At 49.6% G+C, this 21837-nt stretch overlaps 2 protein-coding genes across 3 annotated transcripts; both read right to left on the bottom strand.

Annotated features, from left to right (window-relative positions):
* Positions 1–2631, bottom strand: LOC109735176 (probable LRR receptor-like serine/threonine-protein kinase PAM74). Its single transcript, XM_020294384.3, has 9 exons — positions 2520–2631; positions 1901–2441; positions 1322–1785; positions 1001–1136; positions 751–822; positions 602–670; positions 453–524; positions 303–374; positions 1–211 (listed from the first exon to the last, which is right to left on the bottom strand). The coding sequence occupies exons 1-9, from the start codon at positions 2629–2631 to the stop codon at positions 187–189; spliced, it is 1563 nt and encodes a 520-aa protein (XP_020149973.1). The 3' UTR covers positions 1–186.
* Positions 2632–8541: 5910 nt separating this feature from the next.
* LOC109735165 (UDP-glucuronate:xylan alpha-glucuronosyltransferase 2) lies at positions 8542–14889 on the bottom strand. 2 transcript variants are annotated; one of them, XM_020294372.4, is made up of 3 exons: positions 14269–14889; positions 13493–14120; positions 8542–9701 (listed from the first exon to the last, which is right to left on the bottom strand). In XM_020294372.4, exons 2-3 carry the CDS (start codon positions 14040–14042, stop codon positions 8764–8766), a joined length of 1488 nt encoding a protein of 495 aa, XP_020149961.1. In that variant the 5' UTR covers positions 14043–14120; positions 14269–14889; the 3' UTR covers positions 8542–8763. The 2 variants fall into 2 exon arrangements, with proteins under 2 accessions (XP_020149961.1, XP_020149960.1); XM_020294371.4 differs by having other exon boundaries at positions 14274–14777.
* Between the last annotated feature and the right edge of the window lie 6948 nt (positions 14890–21837).

The raw sequence follows: 21837 nt of genomic DNA, 5'->3' as shown, positions 1-21837 counted from the left end.
TCAAAAGGATGCCAAATATCACATCAATCTTCAGCTCACATAAATACACATGGTACATCAGTATATCATCATCCTACACTTTCTGAAGCCTTTCACTCTTCTCCCTTCTTCAATTGTATCTCTTGTATACATAAGTGTACCGTTAGATTAACAAATTAGCATCACGATATTTCCTCCTTGCCAGCCTCATTGAAGTTTGTTCCCCTCAGTCCTGTCAGAAGTTATTCATGCAAACCATATCATCATGAGGCAAAAAGTAAACAATGTAAGCGGAGCGATTCGTTACTCGTCAATCGGCATACCTCATGACAAGTCCAGGCTTGATTTTCAGGCTTGGTGGTATCAGTCCGGAGAGATTGTTGTTGTTCAGGAACCTGCCGTTGTGCAGAGCAAACGTATCAGGGGAAGAAAGCCGGTGAAAGAACCTCGAGAAGGAGAAACTGAGCACTTACAGTTCCTTAAGATTGGTGAGGTTTCCCAGCGACGGGTTGATCGGTCCGCTGAACTGGTTGCCGTCAAGATGCCTTTTTGGAAATGTGGAATGTTAGCATGAAGGAAAATAATCCTAGGATGAATAATTCAATATATGCATTGAGCTTACAATGCAGTTAAGGTCTGCATGCTGCTGAAGTCAGGTATGGGCCCTGAGAGCTTGTTGCCACTGAGAGAACTGCAGGGAGGGAAATCAGAGCCAAGATTAGAAGGAGTGTTTTCCCTTACAAGATTTGATTTCTATATATCTTATCTTACATGGTATTCATCCCAGTCAAATTTCCAATGCTGTCTGGAAGCGATCCTGAAAGACCACGATTTTTTAGATCCCTGTAGTACAGAACAGAGGTCATATTATTGCAGAAATGGTCAGCACAGTTTACTGAATCTAAGTTTCATAATACTGTATCACAATTCCAGTGGGCAAATTTTATCGAAATTATTTCAGTTTGAGCACTGTTAGCAACTGGATAAAGAGCACAAGAGTTCATATAATCTGTTTGCTTACAGTGACAAGACGCGCACGGGTGAGTCGTCGGAGCAACCGACCCCGGTCCACGAGTTCTGCCGCGGCAGGCAGGGGTCGCCGGCCCAGTCCGGCGGCGGGTTCTTCAAGCTCCTCGCGAGATCTTCCATTGCACCCACTGCACAATGTAGAAGAAGCCTGAACCTTTTTATCACCCAATCACGTACTAATTCCACAAACGTAAGGTGAAAATACACTAATTACTAGTACTACTCCAGACAGATGATGACAATTTACAGTCTGAAAGTACGTACCTACATATTGGCATATGATATGAAGGGTCTGAAATTGAGTAGCACATACCATCGCTGGTGGCGGTCCTGCCGCCGACGGGCACGATCTGGTAGATCTCGGCGGCGTTGATGAGCGGGCCGACGGGGCAGGTCCCGTTGGGCGTGAGCAGGATCTCCGTCTTCCCGGCCAGCTGAATCGTGTTGGAGTAGACCATGACGCCGGCGGCCGTCGCGTTGAGCCCCCGGAAGAAGTCCTTGCCGTTCATGGAGACGTCGAAGACGCGCCAGCTGTAGGGGCTGGCCGTGCGCGGGTCCTGGAAGTAGAGCGCCACGTAGTAGCTGGCGAAGGGCAGCTCCAGGGGCGGCCACTGCACGGTCAGCTTCTTCCCCCGGCTGGTGGTGATCGCGCCCTTGAGCGCCCTGGCCGGCGGCAGGTTCCAGAAGTCCGCCGGCGCGATCGGCGAGTGGCTCTCCGTCGTGGGGTTGCCGTCCGTGAACGGCGCCCAGTACCGGTTGTACTGGTCATCTGGATAGCTAGAATTGGTAATGCCAAGCAGCACGTCACGTTAGGGTCTCCATGCATGGATGCCATGCCACTGCCATGCATGCATGCGCTGCGCCGGTGCCGACGGACGTGCAGCGTGCGTACCTGATGATCTCGCCCTGGGCGCCCAATGCGCTGCGCGTGACGGTGCTGAGGACGTACTTGTCGAAGTCGGTGGTGTTGTACATGGAGTCCTCGAGGTCGACGAGCTCCAGGGCGGAGATGAAGGGGCTGGACCTGGTGTCGGGGCGGCGCGCGAGGCAGACGCTCATGGACTTGCCCTGCGCCTGCGCCACCATCTCGAAGTAGGTGGACATGCCGCGGCGGGCGCTGTCGGCGGTGTTGACGGCGCTCCATAGGGTGCCGTCGACGATCTGGTCGAACACGGGGGGCTCGGCGCCGCCGTCGAAGCCGCCGTAGAAGTAGGTGGTGCGGACGAGGTAGCGCGAGCCCTTGACGGCGGGGACGGTGTAGCAGTACTTGCGCGCGGTGGCGTCCGGGAAGTGGCGCAGCGTGGCGAGCACGGGCAGGATGGCGGGCTTGTTGACGGCGGAGGCGTTGCCGACGGCGATGAAGCCGGCGTCCGGGACCCACTTGATGCTCCCCACCTGCACCTCCTTGTCCGCCCCGCAGTTTATGTAGAACCCTGTCACGCGGCGGACGCATCGATCAACCAATGCGATGCCGATAATTCATCCGAGGCTGCTGGTTGGATCATTGGTACCTCTGGGTTGCGGGACGGCGGGGGCGGCGTCGGCGGCGTCGGCACGGGAGGAGGGAACGGTGGCGGCGAGGAGGAAGAAGAGGGGGAGGAGGAAGGCAATGGGGAGTGGCATCGTAATGTCATAATAGGATTGGATGGATGGAGCACCCGCGAAGGGGAGGCTCCCGAGGAGAAGAGGCCAGGAAAGGGGGCTCCGGAAGGGAGGAGGCAAATGTTTATGGGTACGTCTCGTCTGGACGCGCGCGCCGTCGCCGGATGCCAGCCAGCCAGCCGCACCACCAACGGAGGTCGATCGCACGGAGGAGGACGTACGGCTGGTCTTGGTTCATGCATGCATGCATGCATGCAGGGTCACCGCTTAAATATAGTAACTGTACTGTATAAGGTTGAAGGGGTCAACGCAGCGTGCTTGGGGGCCTCATGTCTTCTCTTGGCGCGTCGCGGGGAAAACGGGCGATGCCGCGCCCGGGGAGCACGCACGTCCATCTACCGGTCAGCTATACTGGTGCTCGCATTTATTAGATTTATTTCAGTGTTTTCGGCGATATTCGTTCAGTGGAAGAAGACGTTTTGTCTGACTATGAAGTATCTGTGATGACTTCGTCAATTTTAAGATGTTGTGTCCTTCGTATTTTGATAATACTTATAGAAATAGGGTCTGTCTATATAACATCTAGATGTCACCCTGTTTCTGGCTTTTTCATTGACAATTTTCTACTGCTGGTTTGTTATTTCTTTTGTTTTTCTGTTTGATGGTTGTCCAGCCAAGTTTCTCCCCTTGGTGCTAAACAAGCTAAGTGCGTCTACTTAGGCGCTGTTCGGCAGTCCGCCCGCTCCGTAAAAATTGAGAATTTCGGGAGTACCGTTTCGCTGGCTCTGCACTTTTTAACTAGAACTCAGTCAGCTCCGGGAGCGGCCTCGCGGAGCGGAGGGGCTCCGAACAGGCCCTTAAGTGTGAAACAAGCTCACATTTTTACGACTGGGCTGGTACACAGCTAGTGTGTTGGTTTATAGCACACGGGAAAAATTCCTAAGTGCGTTGTTTCGTCTCAGAAAAAAAAGAAAAAGTTGCAAGATAAAGGCAGTTAAGAAGGAATCGAACTACCAAGCTCCGACTACTTAAGGTTTCTTCTAGCCACTAGAACAAATGGATGTTCGTGATATTCGATCAGCGCGAATATTTAAGAACTCACTACGCGTCAGAATTGAAACCTTTTTGAACATTTATTAAAAAACTGAGAACAATTTATAAATGCAGAATATTTTTGTAAAAAATGTGAACACTATTTGTAATTCCATTTTTTTAAAACACAAAATAAATTAAAATCTCGGAAAGTTTTTTAGAATGCAATCAATTTTTTAAATTTTGAATATTTTCTTAAACACCAACAGTTTCCCAGAAACACGAACATATTTTTTAAAATGAGAACCTTTTTGGAAATTCCAGAACATTTTTTGAAAATGTGAACTTTTCCATGAAACATGCTTTTTTTTATTTGTGAACAAATTCTGAAAATGGGAACATAGTTTGAACATTCGGAACATTTCTGTCATACAAAATAAACTAGTACGTACTCTGACATGCATGTACTAGAACGTACTTTGACATGCATGCACATGCAACGCTCATCGAAGGATCAGCTAATATAATGCACACACCGGTGTGATGACATGCTTCCTTCCCTGTGTATCCTATGCATAACGATAAACTTTCAAATTAAAAAATGATTTGTAGGGTAGTCACGTAGGAGAGGGAGAAAAAAAGGCGGCCCATATATTTCTTTCTTTTTTTAGTACTAATAAAAGTATTTTACTTTTCTTGTTTGGCATAAAACTGTATCAAAAATGTGTGTACAAAATGGACTTGCAAATAGGTGACACATTTGTGTGTCAAAAAGGACGTGCAGCTGGGTTAGAGGGTCGAGAACAAGTTGCAAGTTAATGATGAACATGCAACAACACCCCCCCCCCCCCCCCACACACACACACACAAAAAGATAGCTCCCAAACACACGTATAACATACCTTGGTTTGATATTTTATCATCATAAAACACAAAAGGTAAATAAAAAGCCCCCCTCCTAACCTGTTGCGTGCCGAGGGTGCACTTGTAACTAGGAAAAGAAATAGGCCGGGCCGAGTTACCTGTCGATGGTGCACTTGGAACCGAGACAACAAATGGGTAGGGCTGAGTTGCGCATCAAGGGTTGACTTGCAACTGTGGCGAAACAAGCTATGAGCCCAGTTGCGAGCCAAGGGTGGACTTGCAACTGGGATGAAAAACAAAAACACCTGCTCCAGTTACAAGTCGAGGGTGGGCTTGCAAGTCTGACAACTACGAGTCCAGTTGCGAGTCATTGATCGACTTGCAACTAGGATGAGACAAACTACACACCCAGTTGCGTGTCAGTGATGAACATGCAACTGGGATGAATAATAAAAACAAATATGCTCCGGTTGCGAGTCGAGGGTGGGCTTGCAACTCAGACAACTATGAGCCCAGTTGCGAGTCAACGGTGGACTTGCACCTGGGACAACTACGGAACTACGAGCCCAATTGCGAGTTAGTGACCGACTTGCAAGTAGGATGAGACAACATACACGGCCAGTTGCGTGTCAATGATGGACCTGCAACTGGGATAAAAAATAAAAACACATGCTCCGGTTGCGAGTCGAGGGTGGGCTTGCAACTCGGACAACTATGAGCCCAGTTGCGAGTCAATGATGGACTTGCACCTGGGACAACTACGGAACTAGGAGCCCAATTGCGAGTCAGTGACCGACTTGCAACTAGGATGAGACAACATACACGGCCAGTTGCGTGTCAATGATGGACCTGCAACTGGGATGAAAAATAAAAACACACGCTCCGGCTGCGAGTCGAGGGTGGGCTTGCAACTCGGACAACTATGAGCCCAGTTGCGAGTCGATGGTGGACTTGCACATGGGACAACTACGAAACTGCGAGCCCAGTTGCGAGTCAAGGATCGATTTGTAACTAGGATGGGACAACATACACGCCCAGTTGCGTGCCAATGATGGGCCTGCAACTGGGATGAAAAATAAAAACACATGCTCCGGTTGCGAGTCAAGGGTGCGCTTGCAACTCGGACAACTATGAGCCCAGTTGCAAGTCAAGGATGGACTTGCAACCGGGACAACTACGAAACTACGAGACCAGTTGCGAGTTAAGGGTCGACTTGCAACTAGAACGAGGCCCAGTTGCGCGTCAATGATGGACCTGCAACTGGAATGAAAAACAAAAAAAATACATACTCCAGTTGCGAGTTGAGGGCGTACTTGCACCTGGGACAACTACAAACTATGAACCCAGTTGTGAGTCAATGATCGACTCGTAACTAGGATGAAACAAACTACATGCCTGTTGCATGTCAAGAGTGGACCTATAACTGGGATGAAAAATAGAACACATGCAAAATAATAGGGGTCAAAGATCGGTCAGTGAGAATATGGGGGATAAGCTTCATAGTCAAGCCCCCCAAACGACGACACATATGAGCCCATGTGAAAATAAATGCGAGAACACGATGACACAAAACAAACAGGACAAGAGGACGCCGCAACAAAAAGGAACAAGTTGACACGGCATGCATGATCAAGTCTATGCGAGCATGATCGAAATGGGACCCAAGACCACGCCGCGAAAATGGCCCGACAAAAGACACACGTGCAAGCAAAGTCGACAAGTAGATACCAAACACACAAGAGGCGACACAGAGCACGCGTCATAAAGTAACCTGCAATCAAGATTTGCATGAAATTTAAAGCGAACATATGACAGAGTGAAAACAATTTCATGAATTTTAAACGAATAAATGAACAATAAAAAAATAAAAAGGTGAAAATAGAAAATATAAATAAAAACAAAAAATGATGAATTTAAAATTGTCCATTATTTAAAACAATAATGAAACAGAAAAAATAAAACAAAAAAGAACAAAAAACGAATACTTGAAGTCAAATGGGAGTTTAGAAAAAAAAAGAACAACCAAAACTGAGTGATGGGACATACTTGTGAAAAGAAAATAGAAAAACACAGACGAGCTCGCACTAGCAACAACCTTCAGGAGGACAGACTTGTGGCAAAAAGAAAAGGAGCACAAACTTGTGCAACCCAACAATGGCCCGACTAAGCAGCGACCTGGACATAGGCTGCACGCGAGACAAGGTGCCGCCAGCGAGCCGCTAGCGCAGCAGCCAGACCATCATGTTTTTGCACGAATATTAAAGACAGACGCTCCAATGACTCTGCACTTAAATGTGAGATAGTTATTTCACATCTAGATGTGAAATAGCAAATCCGATAGAAATAAGGTATGTGTATGTACATTCATATGAATGAATGTATATATATAACAGGGAAATAAGCTACTCCCGTGCGGCCGCGCCGGGCCGCACCGGGGCGCCCCTGCGGGCTTGAGCAGGCCCCCCTGCGCCTCCCTCTCCTCTTGCCGCCGCCGGAGGCGTCGCCGGGCAAAGCCCTGGCGGCGCGGCGGCGGCGGGACCCCTCGGTCCCGTTCTCGAGAGCGGGGGCGGCACTGCTCCAGGCGGTGATGCTGCGAGAGGGTGGTGGCTGGCCGTGGCTGGGCGTGCTCGGCTCGGCTGGACTTGGTGCTCAGTCGGGCGCCACTCGACGGGCGGTGGAGGCTGGATCTCGGGGCGGCGGCCCCGGGACGGTGGTGGGTGACGACGGCTGCGGTGTTCACGCGGGCGAAGCAGTGGCCGTGGTATGCCGGCTGGTCCAGCCGGTCTTCGGTCGTGGGGTGCGGCTGCTGGTGAAAACCATGCCTGACTGCGTTCGGGGTGACGATGGCGGCGTCCACGGGCGTCGTGACCCTGTTGAGGGCGTCGTCGCTACAGCTCGTCTCCTGACTGAGTTTCCGGCTGTGGGGACTCGTGGATGGCGCTAGTCCAAGATGGTGGCTGACGGTGTTGCCGGGGCGGCGGCCCCGGGTTCGGTGGTGGCGGCTTCGGCCAGGGGGTGGTGCGTGTCTGGCCGCGGTGGATCGTGGGATCCCGTGGCCAGAGTGAGGTCGGTCTCGGCAGAGGTGGTGGTTAGTGGGCGGCGGTCGGTGGTGGCAGATGGTCGGCACATCTCCGGGAGAAATCCTTGCTCCGGTCTTCACCGGAGCCGACAACGGCGGCGCCTGCGGGTGCCGCGATCTTTCTTGGAAGCGTCGTCGTGGAGGTGCTCCTCCTTCAACCCATGGCTTTGGCTCCGGAGGGAAACCTCAGATCCGCTGCATCGGGCGATGGAGGCGTCATAGCGTCTTTCTCCTCCTTGGGGCATCGTCTCGGAGCCGGCTACGACTGAGAGACTGGTGGATGATGGCATCTTCGCGGTCGATGGCGGCATCTTCGCCGCGTGGTTTGCTGAGGCGGGGCGCTGGTTTCTGTTTGGCAACGATGATGGCGTCGAGAGGAGCTTGGGTCGCGGCGTGGTCTTCGGTAGTCGGATCTTCCCGGCGTGTCCGAGGTGCTCTTCCGTGGTTGCTTGGTTGCTTTGAAGTCGGAGCTGCGATGGAGCGAGTCCAGGTGATGACGATGACAGACACTCGGCGGTCGTTTGCGGAGGGCACGGTCGGCGCAAGTCCTGCATATTTCCCTTCTGTTTCTCGTCGTCGAAGTCGGAGCTGTCGGTTGTTTGCGAGTGTGGCCATCTGTTGGCATGTGCCGTCGTGGATTCTGTTCCATGTCGGTGGCCAGGTTGGCCGGTGGTGCCCATGTCATGTGGGTTGTGTTGTATCGGTTTTAGCCCGCTTTTCCATTAATTAACCGGGCAATTCTCTTCTTCTTAATCAATGAAAATGGCAAGTCTTTTACCTCGTTTAAAAAAAAACTTTAGTTGGGACAAGGAAATAGGATCGAGTCGTTCTTTCTTCCTCTCAGACGAAAAGGCCAGCGCCCGTCGCCAGGGGTGCTCGATCCTAGCCCTACAATTGAATCCACTTTTAGAATACGTGACAGGAAGTTTTGACATGTACCCTGCTGCAACTAGTGATTTCCTCAACTGAATGACTACTCATTATTCAACCACCAAAGTTTGTGCAATGACCACATGCATGCTTGTGTATACGTACGTATTATATGGACAAAAAATAATAGAGAAATCATAACTCAAAATGCGGCGAGCTCGATCAGCTGCTGCCGCCGCTCCGGCCGGCCGGCGCGGCCAGTTAGACTAGTCACGTTCGTGTCCACGGAGACCCGCCGTGGCGTGGCACTACTCCCATTTCCTGGGGTCGGTGATGTTGATCTTCCAGTGCTCGTCGGCGTACCCGATCTCCTGGGCGACGTGCCTGTCCCACGCGATCTCGATCTTCCTCCGCTCCGACAGCGCGCACGGCCCCCGCATCACCTCCCCCATCTGATCATACACCTGCCACCACCGCCGGTGCGCCTCGTCGCTGGCGTACACGCGCTGGTCGTCGATGTTCCAGTTGCAGTCGTAGTCCCTGTAGCACCTCCAGGGCTTGAGCCCGAGGTAGTGGATGGACCACACCTCCGCCGGCTCCGCCCTGAACAGCCGCTCCTTGAGCGCCCGCTCCCCGGTGGTGTTGGCCCAGAAGTTCTTGAGGTAGTTCACCCGGCGAGGCAGTCGGTGCCACCACACGAACACCTCGTTCAGGTACCCCTGGTCGCCGCCGTTGTAGGACCGGATGGTGCGCCGCCCGCGGACGAGCGCCTCGAACGTGCACGCGGACGGCTCGAGCACCATGATCCCGGAGTTGAACAGGGAGCCGTCGTTGCCCACGGCGGAGATCTGCGGGAAGCGGAAGAGCGCGTCGAGGGAGCGGAGGACAAGGATGTCGGCGTCGATGAAGACGACGCGGAAGTACTCCGTCAGCTGCCACAGCCGGAACTTGCTGTAGTTGTACTCGTTGTAGGAGCCCCGCTCCGCGCGCGGGTTGCGGATGCGCCGGATCCTGCGCGGGATCCAGCCGGCGGCGACCAGCGCGCGGAGGGCCGGCTTGGAGACGGTGTGGTCGTGGAGGAGGACCATGTCGCGGGTGGAGCCCGACCGCCGGATGCTCTGCGCCAGCACGATGGCGCCGCACAGGTACCGGTCCGACGAGTGCAGCACCGTCGCGTACGCCTCGCGCCGCTGGCTGCCGGCGTCCACCGCTGTTAGGTCCGACGCGTTGAACACCTCGTGGATGCCTGTGTACGGGTTGCAATGCATGGTTAGTTGATTTCCGAAACGTGACAGGAACAGTAAAATAAATAAAAATGTAACCTAACTGTAAAACCACGAAACAGGCATAGCCCGCTTTACAGATAAAAACTACTCCCGCGTAGTATTCTAAACGCTCTTATATTAATTTACGAAGAAAGTACTTTACACACAACAATGCACATATAATTTTTGGACGATGCCTTCTTTGAATGGTGCTGGTTTGTAAAATGATGCGATCTAATGGATGCTTTGATCCATCGTGCAGGAATCGGAACGGAAGTTGTCGTCTGTATATCACTGCTCTTACAGATAAAATACAAACTATTTGTCTGTATATCATTTATTAGTACCGACAAATAACACTACTCCCTCTGACCTGAGTTAATTGACACAGCCTTTATACAATGTAAAATGGAGTAGTATATTCGACACCTAATTTTCAGCTTAAAATATGTTTGATAATTAATTTAATTTAATTTATTTTCCTATATTCCCCAAAAAATGTGTTTCCCCATTTCCTTGTAAATTAGTCGTTTATAAATCATTTCCCTCTTTCCTACTTGCTATATTTTCTTATCCTTGCTGTCAATTTTACACCAACCGGGTTGCTCGGGGTGCGAAGTCATCATCACATCATTGCTAAATCGTTTTCAACGTTGCAAATAGAAAAAGAAAAATACTCCCTCTGATCCATATTAATTGACATTATTGTACGTTGGTTTAGTACAAAAAGTTAGTGCAACTTTTTACTAAACCAACGTCAATTAATATGGATCGAAGGAAGTAGATGACATTGAGAGACCATTCATATTTAGTTCTACCCCTAAAAAAAAATAGTTCTAGAGGTAACAGAGAAAATCTCAACTTTATTGTAATAGATGAGGGACCAAAGATGTACTCCCTCCGTTCCGAATTGTAAGATGCTCTAACTTCTTTTTTTGAACCAAATGTATATAAGTGGGTTTTAGTTTGTTCGCTTACTCATTTCAGTCCATGTAGTCCACACTGAAATATCCAAAACGTTTTGTAGTCCGGAACATAGGTGATACGCATTTATCTTGTCTTAAAAGTTTTAACCACGCAATGCACGCCCCTGTCCTTGTCCGAACATGCACACGTGCAAGTTTTGAACGCCATCCATCAACCCAACCAGAGCCTAGCTAGCTTGAAACAAACTGCAAGCTAGCGCTGGATATCGGAGCGGTCAAAATCACCACCACCACCACCAACAACAAAAAGTGGATCGAATCGAATTATATAACCACACAGGCGGTACTTTTGCGTTGGTTCTTCGACGTTGCGTACGTTTGGTGTGGATTGGCCATCCGTCGATCCATCCACTCCACCGCGTAGGCGTAGCTAGAGTGTAGTAGCATGCAATGCAAGTATCACCTGGCCTTGGCCTTGGCCTTGATGCATGCACAAGCTAAGCTAGCCAGCCAGCTAATCCGACAAGCTACCCTGTGTCTGTCTGTCACACCAACCGAATCTAAGTTTCATCTGACGTGTCGACGGCGTCGTGTCGATCGACGCACGCACACACCCGCCGCCACAGTGCTCCCCTCGAGCGATCGAGGTCGACATGGCCGGCCGGCCGGGGAGGCGATCGATCGATCGAGAGATCGACTCGCAACCAGAAGCGTTAGGTGGAGAGGCCCCAGCCGGCCAGCCTCTCTGCGGGTCATTTCCCAAGCTTCACTTCAAACATTTCATGTCTTTCTTCTTCTTCTTACCATGTTCACTGATCAGGAGTTGTGACCCGATCCAAGCAATGAATGAAGTGGCGTCCTTTTCCTACGATCTTGTCTAATTAGCAGCAGGAAGGAAGGACACAGGAAAGTGATCAGTTGGGACTTGGGAATAGCTAGCTTGGGACGGAGCCACACCACACCTACCTAGATCGATCTATCTGCTTGCTGTGTCTGTGAGGACAGATCTTGGGTCACTTTTGGGCAGCACTGGTGAGTGGTGACAAGACACTGATAGATGGCTCCATGATTACCAACACAAGTTTCCATTTCAATGGTGGGATATATGCTTTCGATCGTGCTGCTTAATGCTAGCTAGGCAGTACCACTCCAGCTTTTTGATGGTACTGTACTAGCTAGGATATAAGGCTAGCTAGAATGTGTAGGGCTAACGTGGAATGCATATGGTACGTACTTGGAAACCAATTTAACGGCCGCAAATGAATGTTCGGCCATATATATGGTTGCCAAAACAGATGGTACCGGAGTACGTTCTTGTATGCACCCTGATTAATTACTTTTGTACTACTAGTATGAGAATGGAGTAATCATCACGCAGCTGAGTGATGAGTAAGTTGATTAAGCCAGTGATTGGGTCAGATTCTTAAGTTTGTTGCGAATGGGGGCTACGCAGCATTGTTGTTTTAGGACCAAGGACAGTGGAGTGGTGATAGGAATCGATGCATTATCAGCTCGATTGATCGATCGCACGCAGCATTTCCCGACCAGATTCCTGTAGATAGATAGATGTTCTCCCAGATGGCTTGTCCTACACAAACATATATATATGCCCCGTTGATTAACATGGTCCCTACGATCATATGCCGCATTACGAAGGGCGAAAAAGAGAGGCGGGAAAATTAAAGAAGCAGGCTTGATTATATGCGCTGTATCGTCGCCTCAATTGTATTAGGTGGAGTGTTACGTCCTTATAACACAGCTGCGTAACACACCGACACGTACGTGCAGGGGATCCGATGCTAATCTAATTTCTTGAAATCTTTATTTTTTGTGTGGGGAACACTTTTCTTGGTATTATCTCATGTTTTCTCCAAACACTTGCTTCAGAACTGGATGATACTATTTTTTGAATTACCAGTAAATTAATTAAAAAAAAGTCAATTCCTAGATTGCCTTGAGTGTAAGACAATGGATCAACATCTAATAATTCTCCAATGCGTACAGTTTTAGCGTTAAAAAGTTGCGTTGATGTAATTAACACTGAATTAAAAATTGCATCGACGTAATTAACACTAAAATTGCGCACTTTGGAAGGTTGCAGTTTTACGTGTTCCTTTTTTTTGTTAAAAGAATCCCAGTTGGCTGAAATTAGCAAAGCTCCGACAAAATAGCACTATAAAATTATGGTACTCCCTCGATCCATATTAATTATCGCCAATTTAATGGATTGGAGGGGGTACTACAAAAGTACTTTTCGGACAAATCTACTTGCACGATTTTCATATATGGAGGAGAGAGAATTTCCCCCAAAATGACATTTTCTAGTTTTGATGTCAATAGGGCCAGGGATGTAAACCAGGTCCGTTTAAGATCATTTATGGTCTAACAGTTCAATAAAAAAATCGGAGAAAATGAACTATTGCGAGCTAGCTAAAACTAATTAAACGAGACTTGCAGGAGCCGTTTATTTCCCATTTACATCCCTGCAATAGGCATTCTTTGCTCTTTTTTGCTTTTTAGCTCTTGTGATGTCAGTTGGCATTCTTTTAGCATTTCGCCCATATGTGTGTGTTTCCTTTGCTGCTATCTCAGCTGTTTTCTTTCGATTTCTAGAAGAACCATCATCGTCTCCATATCTATCTTATCTTACCACTATTGGTCGTTAGCATGGGTGCAACTGCACGCTTGACTTACATTACATGCATATGTGTGTGTGTGCGCGCGTGCGTGCGTGCGGTGCAACCGCAACAAGACCGACACGGCAGAGCAAATTATGCTCACGCACGTACGTACACTACTATACGTAGTACGTGATCCAGTCCAAGAATTACGTAGTATGTACGTACCTGTTGGCCCCCAGAGCGGCAGCGCGAGGTTGCAGGAGCCGATGGGCAGCCGGAGCTTCTCCTCCATGCGCGGCGCGTCGACGCTGTACATCCACCAGTCCCCCTCCCGCCCCACGGACTCGTCGCACCGGAACAGGTCCATCATCGGCTCGCACTCGCTCCGCAGCACCACGCGCACCCGGCCGGCGCCGTCGCGCCGCCCCTTCCGCGCCGCCATGTGCGCCGCCACCAGGTGCACCTGCAGCCTGAACACGTCGCGGTTCCACCCCCGGACCGCCGTCCGGTTGCACGGCAGCGCCGCCACCACCACGTCCACGCCGTCGTCGTCGTACCGGGAGAAGTCCGGCATGGGGATCTCCGGGCAGGAGGGGACGCCGTCCTCCTCCTCCTCGTCGATCCACTCCGGGAACAGGTCTGACCACCGGAACACGTCCGACACGCGGTCGAAGTCCACGCCCACGGCGTCTCCCTCCACGCCCAGCGCCAGCAGCTCGTCGCGGCCGATGTTCACCAGGCCCATCCGCAGCCGGCCGCGCAGCTCGTTGAACATGGTCGGCGCGCGCCCCGCGTTCACGATCCGCTCCGTCGCCACCACCTTGTTCGCCGCCGCCACTGATCTTCCTCCCGGCTGCACGCACGCATATACGAACGTGTTAATTAATCGAGAACCTACATACGCGCAGTGTCGGTGGCGAGGCGAGGTTGGCCGGTATTAATGTCGGACGGCAAGGCAAGAACCCCACCGGTGGCAGCGGTCGGGACTCACGCTCACGTACCTTACCTTCCGTGAGAGGTGGGACGTGGACGGGCAGGCGTCGCGGAAGGTGCAGCGGACCAGAGAGGAGGCGCCGCGGTCGAGGATGTGGGAGTACTTGGGGTGGAGCAGGAGGGCCATGTAGACGAGGAAGAAGAAGGCGAGGAAGGCGGCGTTGAGCTTGACGATGGCCCCGGCCCGCAGCCCGGCCATCGGCGACTTGACAGCCTCACCGGCGCCGGTCTTCATGGTGACCCGGCCTCGTGAAAGCGCACGCTACGGCGTTCTCAGGTACGCCGCACCGTGCCGGTGCGTCTCTGCGCGCGGCGGCGAGGAGGTCGGTGTGTCGGTCGGTCGATGGAGCTGCGGCCTAAGCCGAGACGCCGGTGCATGCGCGGGATATATAGGCGGGACGGTGCTCTTCACTGTGGGAGTCGGGGGTGTGAGTGAGCGGGAAGACTGCGGGGCTGCAGTGCGCTGCGGCGGCCAATAGGCGGTGGTTGGGGACGGTGAGCTAGGTAGGAGAGGGACGCATGAAAGGACGGGCCCAACGAATTTAGGGGCCACGCGTCGAGCTCCATTCCGCGATCGAGTTTGGTTTGGTTCGCGCGCGCGCGATCGCCACTTCTCAGCGAACGAGCTCACAGCTCAGGCAGTGAGTAATCATGACTTGTGTAGGAGTTGATATTTTTTTTATTGAGAAGTAGGAGTAATATTTTCCATCGATCAATTTCCGCTCACTTTCTGAAAAAAAAATCAAGCTCAATCAATTTCCGTGTTCCCGCCATTGCCATCGATCCGCCCGTCGCCACTGAAACCGGATCCTCTAACATTCTCAAGAAAAGTCACAGTGCTACAGTGTTTGTCTAGTGTAAAATGAAGAAGAAAAGTTAGGGACGGTTAGTAAGTAGTTAGTAGGTTATTTACTGTTGGTATTTACTGTAAATATAAATAATTTAAAATTAATTTTATGTCACCATCAATTTGTTTGTATGTAATTACTATAAATGCACACAATAGATCATCAATTTGTAAATTAATTCATTGTAGCCATAATCATATAGATAGAAAGAAGGAAAGTTAGGGTATTGTAGTTTCTCTAACTTTCCTTCTCAATGTTAGAGGATCCGGTTGCGTCGCCACCGGGCTACTGTGTCGCCTAGCCCCCTTCCTGCCCAAGCCATCACCTTGGCCGAGCCGCTGCCACCCTAACCACCCCTAAACCCCCTTCTCTGGCATCGCCCCCACCTGCACCCAGCAACTCTCGAACTTTCTCCACCATCGGCGATCCCGCAACCGGCCGTGTCGTCCTGTCTCTGGCTCGTAGTGAACATGCTCTCGCCAGCCGACGCCACACCCCCATGAAGATGGGGATTTCATGTACGACTGTGTCAGTGACTGAAACACCACTTCATATCTGGGTGAAAATTCATACAACCTTTACTGGCCAGACTCAATGGCACAAGTGTGTCGTTACCTTTTTTAAGATGTTTGTCTTCCTGTCGATATTCTGGCTTTTGACTAGCGGGACCCATCATCCAGGATGAAAATTGTCATCCAATTGATAGATTTACGAAAAAACTAACGCCCACACGTGTGGGCGTTTGCACATCGCCCACACGCTTCCATCACCATTCAATTTGCCACGTATGAACAGATGACATCAGCAGAAATCTTTTTGGTTTTCGGTTTAAAAATGTTTTATCTCCTAATTAAAAAAGCGAATTAAAAATCCGTTTTCACCATTAAATCCGTCTCGACGAGATCTTCAAAACTAGACCCCATGTTGATATGTTCGACGAATTTTTTTTTGCCCAAAAGTTGCCATGATGTTTACACTGTAGTTGCCATAGTGCTTAAACTAAAGTTGCCATGTGGCAATTTTAGTTTGTAGATCATGGCAATTTTAGTTTTTCGATGATGGCAATTCCAGTACTTTGACCATGAAAATATTTTTTTGTATGAACCATGGCAATTTTAAGTGCATTTATCATGGCAATTTTAATTTATGGTGCATGGCAAGTCTAGTTTCTTAATTCCCTGCTTTATAATATGTCAAAATTTACTTTTAAATGTAGAAGAAAATAGCTGAAACATATCATGACAACTTCAGTGTAAACATCATGGCAATTCATGTGCAATAGACACGGCAACCTTTAACAAAAGAATTCGTTGAAATTTACTGATACGAGATCTAGTTTCGAAGATCTCGTCGCGAGGGATTTAATGGTGAAAACGGATCTTTAATCGGATTTTTCATTTAAGAGATAAAACATTTTAAAAATAGAAAATCCAAAAAGATTTCCACATGCATGCATGCGGTGACATGGCGTAGTCTGTGTGCTATAGGGCGCGTGGGCGGGTTTGGCTCTCACCACACGTGTGGGCGTTAGCGTTGTCCTAGATTTATGACGTTGGCGTGAGTCCGCGTGTCAAATAAAATGATAACTTAATCTTAGGTGTTCTTTTTCTATCTTGTGTGTCATGCCATTGTTGTTTATTTCATATAGCAGTAAGATGCCCGTGTATTGCACAGAACATTAAGATGCATTTTTTTACAAAACACCTGTTGTGATTGACCCATGCGGGAGTAATCTCATGTGTAAAAACTAATGATATCTTGAGAAAGAGGAGAGATAAGGTGAGGAGGAGTGGGGCGTGGTGGTGATTGGTGGTCGGACTGAGCGGAGGCATGGGGATGGACGACGCCGGCAGCAGCCACCATGCCAGATTGTTCTAGAGGCTTCCTTTTTTAATTGCTCAACAATGAGGTTGTGGGAGATAAAGATGAACGAGGGAAGGCCTTATATGCAAATCTGAAGAGAGCTGTGGGTATCTTTTTTTAAAATTGCCATAGTTTACTTTCTATCCGTAAGATATAGATCGAATGGTCTATATTGCAAGATGGCAGGCATATCATCATCATCAACTTGATTTTTTTTATAAGAGTAGAGATATTATACTTGTTGATGCTTTGGTGTTAGTGGTCTTGCATCTAGTAAAATCTTGTCCATGTGCATCCGTGCATGGAGAAGCCCCGAGGTTGGCCTTTGTGAAAAATATATTGATTTAACTTTTTAAAATTTGAAAATAAGCCTTTTTCTCTGAGCTATTGCTGAATCACTATTTTGGTCCATAAAATCCAAAAATAGAGCAAATGGACCATCCACTATCGAAATCGTATTACGTCCCTCACACCATTGCATCGTGGTTTTGGGTTATGTCTTTTTAACAGAAAAAAGGGCCCCAAAGGACCGAAACATCACACATGAAGTTGCATTAGACGTAACATGAGTACATGACACAAATACAACTTATAGTAGAACACAATTAAAAACAAAAACCACAACCAGGACCTTACATTTTACATAAAGGACCCAAGAATACAAAGTTATATTGCAATCTGGTCATGAATAGAAGTATCCAACTAGGAAAGTTTATCGTCACTGGGGACGAACCGCTTGTGTCGAAGAACTTGGCGCCACATCATTGTCAACTGCGCAGAAAGGAGCAGCAGATGCCCAACAGAAAGCCTAGTTGCTGCCCATTTGGCAACCAGGCTGTGATGCAAGAATGAGGACAGCGTAGGCGAACGCCAAAGCTCCATATGCCCCCCTTCATCTCGAAGATGCGGACCTCCTTCCGAGTCGCCCACGCGTGGCGCCGGAAGGCAACCCTAGACCCCGCCGGCCGCCCCCCTTTCCTCCTCCTCCTCCCTCACCGTCGTCCGAGGGCGTGGTCGGGCGAAGACTAGCCCTCGCCGACGGCAGCAGGGACTCTGGGTCTTCCCGCTCGAGCGGGGCTGGCGCGGGCTGGAGTGTGGCGCAGGGCCAAGCGTCACGGCAGGTGGTGGCGGCGCTTCGGCACTTCTGCTCCTCCGCGGTAGGCAGCTAGGTGGACTGGTGTGCCTTGGTCGCCAGGGATGACGGCGGCGGCGCGGCCGGATCTGGGCCCTAGGCGGCAGGGGTTGTGGGCGGCGTGAGCTGCGGGCGTCCGCCCCTACCATGGCCATGGTTGGTGGCGGTGGAGGCGCAGCGGCGATGGTCGGGGGGGCGAGCTGGCCGCCCTTCGGTGTTTCGGCAGCTGGACGGCGGCGGTGGCGCAGATGGTCTCCTCGGTGAGCTCTCTTAGCGGTGGGATGGCAGTCCTTGGGGTTCCTCTTACCGGTGGACGAGCCTTCGTTGATGGCCTCGCGTGGCTCGTAACCGGCCGCCCTGGTGGTGACGACACATGGGGTGTCCGGAGGAGAGGTTGGTTGGAGGGATGGGTGGCATGATATGTGACATGCAATCAAAATATGTGACATGATATGTCCATCATCATCATGTGCCTATGATCTCCATCTCCAAAGCACTGTCATGATTTCCATCGTCACCGGCTTGACACCTTGATCTCCATCGTAGCGTCGTTGTCGTCTCGCCAACTATTGCTTCTACAACTATCGCTAACGCATAGTGATAAAGTAAAGCAATTACATGCCGATTGCATTTCATACAATAAAGCGACAACCATAAGGCTCCTGCCAGTTGCCGATAACTTTTACAAAACATGATCATCTCATACAATAATGTGTATCACATCATGTCTTGACCATATCACATCACAACATGCCCTGTAAAAACAAGTTAGACGTCCTCTACTTTGTTGTTGCAAGTTTTACGTGGCTGCTACGGGCTTCTAGTAAGAACTGTTCTTACATACGCATCAAAACCACAACGGTGATTTATCAAGTTTGCTGTTTTAACCTTCAACAAGGACCGGCCGCAGTCAAATTCTATTCAACTAAAGTTGGAGAAACAGACACCCGCCAGCCACCTTTATCCAAAACTAGTTGCATGTCTGTCGGTGGAACCGGTCTCATGAACGTGGTCATGTAAGGTTGGTCTGGGCCGCTTCATCCAACAATACCGCCGAATCAAAATAAGACGTTGGTGGTAAGCAGTATGACGATCACCGCCCACAACTCTTTGTGTTCTACTCGTGCATATCATCTACGCATAGACTTGGCTCGGATGCCACTATTGGGGAACGTAGCATGCAATTTCAAAAAATTTCCTACGCTCACTCAAGATCTATCTAGGAGATGCATAGCAACGAGAGGGGGAGAGTGTGTCCACGTAACCTCATAGACCGAAAGTGGAAGCGTTAGACAACACGGTTGATGTAGTCGAACTTCTTCTCGTTCCGACCGATCAAGCACCGAACGTACGGCACCTCCGAGTTCTGCACACGTTCAGTGCGATGACGTCCCTCGAACTCTTGATCCAGCAAAGTATCGAGGGAGAGTTCCATTAGCACGACGGTGTGGTGATGGTGATGGTAAAGTGATCTGCGCAGGGCTTCGCCTAAGCACTACGTGAATATGACCGGAGGTGTAAACTGTGGAGGGGGCGCCGCACATGCATGGTTAACAATGTTTGTTGTGTGTTCTAGGCGCCCCTCCCTACATATATAAAGGAGGGAGGGGGAGGAGGCCGGCCCTAGGCGCGCCCAAGTAGGAGGAATCCTACTTGGCCTCCTAGTTGGATTCACCCCCCTTTCCTTTTACCGGAGGGGGAAAGGGGGAAAGAGAGAGAGGGGGAGAAGGAAAGGGGGGCGCCGCCCCCTCCCCCAGTCCAATTCGGCCTCCTTCCCTGTGGGAGGCGCGCCACCCCTTTGTGGGCTGGTGTGCTTCCCTCATATGGCCCATATCTTCTCCCAGGGGGTTCCGGTAACCCCCCCTCGGTACTCCGATATGTACTCGATACACTCCGGAACACTTCCGGTGTCCGAATACTATCATCCAATATATCAATCTTTACCTCTCGACCATTTCGAGACTCCTCGTCATGTCCTGATCTCATCCGGGACTCCGAACAACATTCGGTCACCAAATCACATAACTCATATAATACAAATCGTCATCGAACGTTAAGCGTGCGGACCCTACGGGTTCGAGAACTATGTAGACATGACCGAGACAACTCTCCGGTCAATAACCAATAGCGGAACTTGGATGCTCATATTGGCTCCCACATATTCTACGAAGATCTTTATCGGTGGAACCACAATGACAACATACGGTATTCCCTTTGTCATCGGTACGTTACTTGCCCGAGATTCGATCGTCGGTATCTCCATACCTAGTTCAATCTCGTTACCGGCAAGTCTCTTTACTTGTTCCGTAATGCATCATCCCGCAACTAACTCATTAGTCACATTGCTTGCAAGGCTTATTATGATGTGCATTACCGAGAGGGCTCAGAGATACCTCTCCGATACTCGGAGTGACAAATCCTAATCTCGATCTATGCCAACCCAACAAACACCTTCGGAGATACCTGTAGAGCATCTTTATAATCACCTAGTTACGTTGTGACGTTTGATAGCACACAAGGTATTCCTCCGGTATTCGGGAGTTGCATAATCTCATAGTCAAAGGAATATGTATAAGTCATGAAGAAAGCAATAGCAATAAAACTTAATGATCATTATGCTAAGCTAACGGATGGGTCTTGTCCATCACATCATTCTCCTAATGATGTGATCTCGTTCATCAAATGACAACACATGTCTATGGTTAGGAAACTTAACCATCTTTGATTAACGAGCTAGTCTAGTAGATGCTTACTAGGGACACTGTGTTTTGTCTATGTATCCACACATGTATCAAGTTTCCAGTTAATATAATTCTAGCATGCTTAATAAACGATTATCATGATATAAGAAAATATAAATAACAACTTTATTATTGCCTCTATGGCATATTTCCTTGATTCGTCTCCGTCGTATCTACTTTTCCAAACACTTGTATGATTTGAATGGAACTAACCCGGACTGACGCTGTTTTCAGCAGAATTGCCAGGGTGTTATCTTTGTGCAGAAACAAAAATTCTCGGAACGACCTGAAACTTCACGGAGATTATTTTTGGAAATAATAAAAAATACTGGCGAAAGAATCAAGGCCAGGGGCCCACACCCTTTCCATGAGGGTGGGGGCACGCCTGCCCCCTGGGCGCGCCCCCTGCCTCGTGGGCCCCCTGGAGCTCCACAGACCTCAACTCCAATTCCATATATTCGTGTTCGGGGAGAAAAAAATCTGAGAGAAGGATTCATCGCGTTTTACGATACGGAGCTGCCGCCAATCCCTAAACTCTCTCGGGAGGGCTGATCTGGAGTCCCTTTGGGGCTCCGGAGAGGGGAATCCGTCGCCATCGTCATCATCAACCATCCTCCACCACCAATTTCATGATGCTCACCGCCGTGCGTGAGTAATTCCATCGTAGGCTTGCTGGACGGTGATGGGTTGGATGAGATTTATCATGTAATCGAGTTAGTTTTGTTAGGGTTTGATCCCTAGTATCCACTGTGTTCTGAGATTGATGTTGCTACGACTTTGCTATGCTTAATGCTTGTCACTAGGGTCCGAGTGCCATGATTTCAGATCTGAACCTATTATGTTTTCATGAATATATGTGAGTTCTTGATCCTATCTTGCAAGTCTATAGTCACCTACTATGTGTTATGATCCGGCAACCCCGAAGTGAAAATAATCGGGACCACTCCCGGGGATGACCATAGTTTGAGGAGTTCATGTATTCACTATGTGTTA

Source organism: Aegilops tauschii, chromosome 4 (assembly GCF_002575655.3).
Source record: "Aegilops tauschii subsp. strangulata cultivar AL8/78 chromosome 4, Aet v6.0, whole genome shotgun sequence".
Taxonomy (NCBI): Eukaryota; Viridiplantae; Streptophyta; class Magnoliopsida; order Poales; family Poaceae; genus Aegilops; species Aegilops tauschii.
Note: the sequence above shows the minus strand (reverse complement) of the source record. Positions and strands in the feature narration are given on the sequence as shown.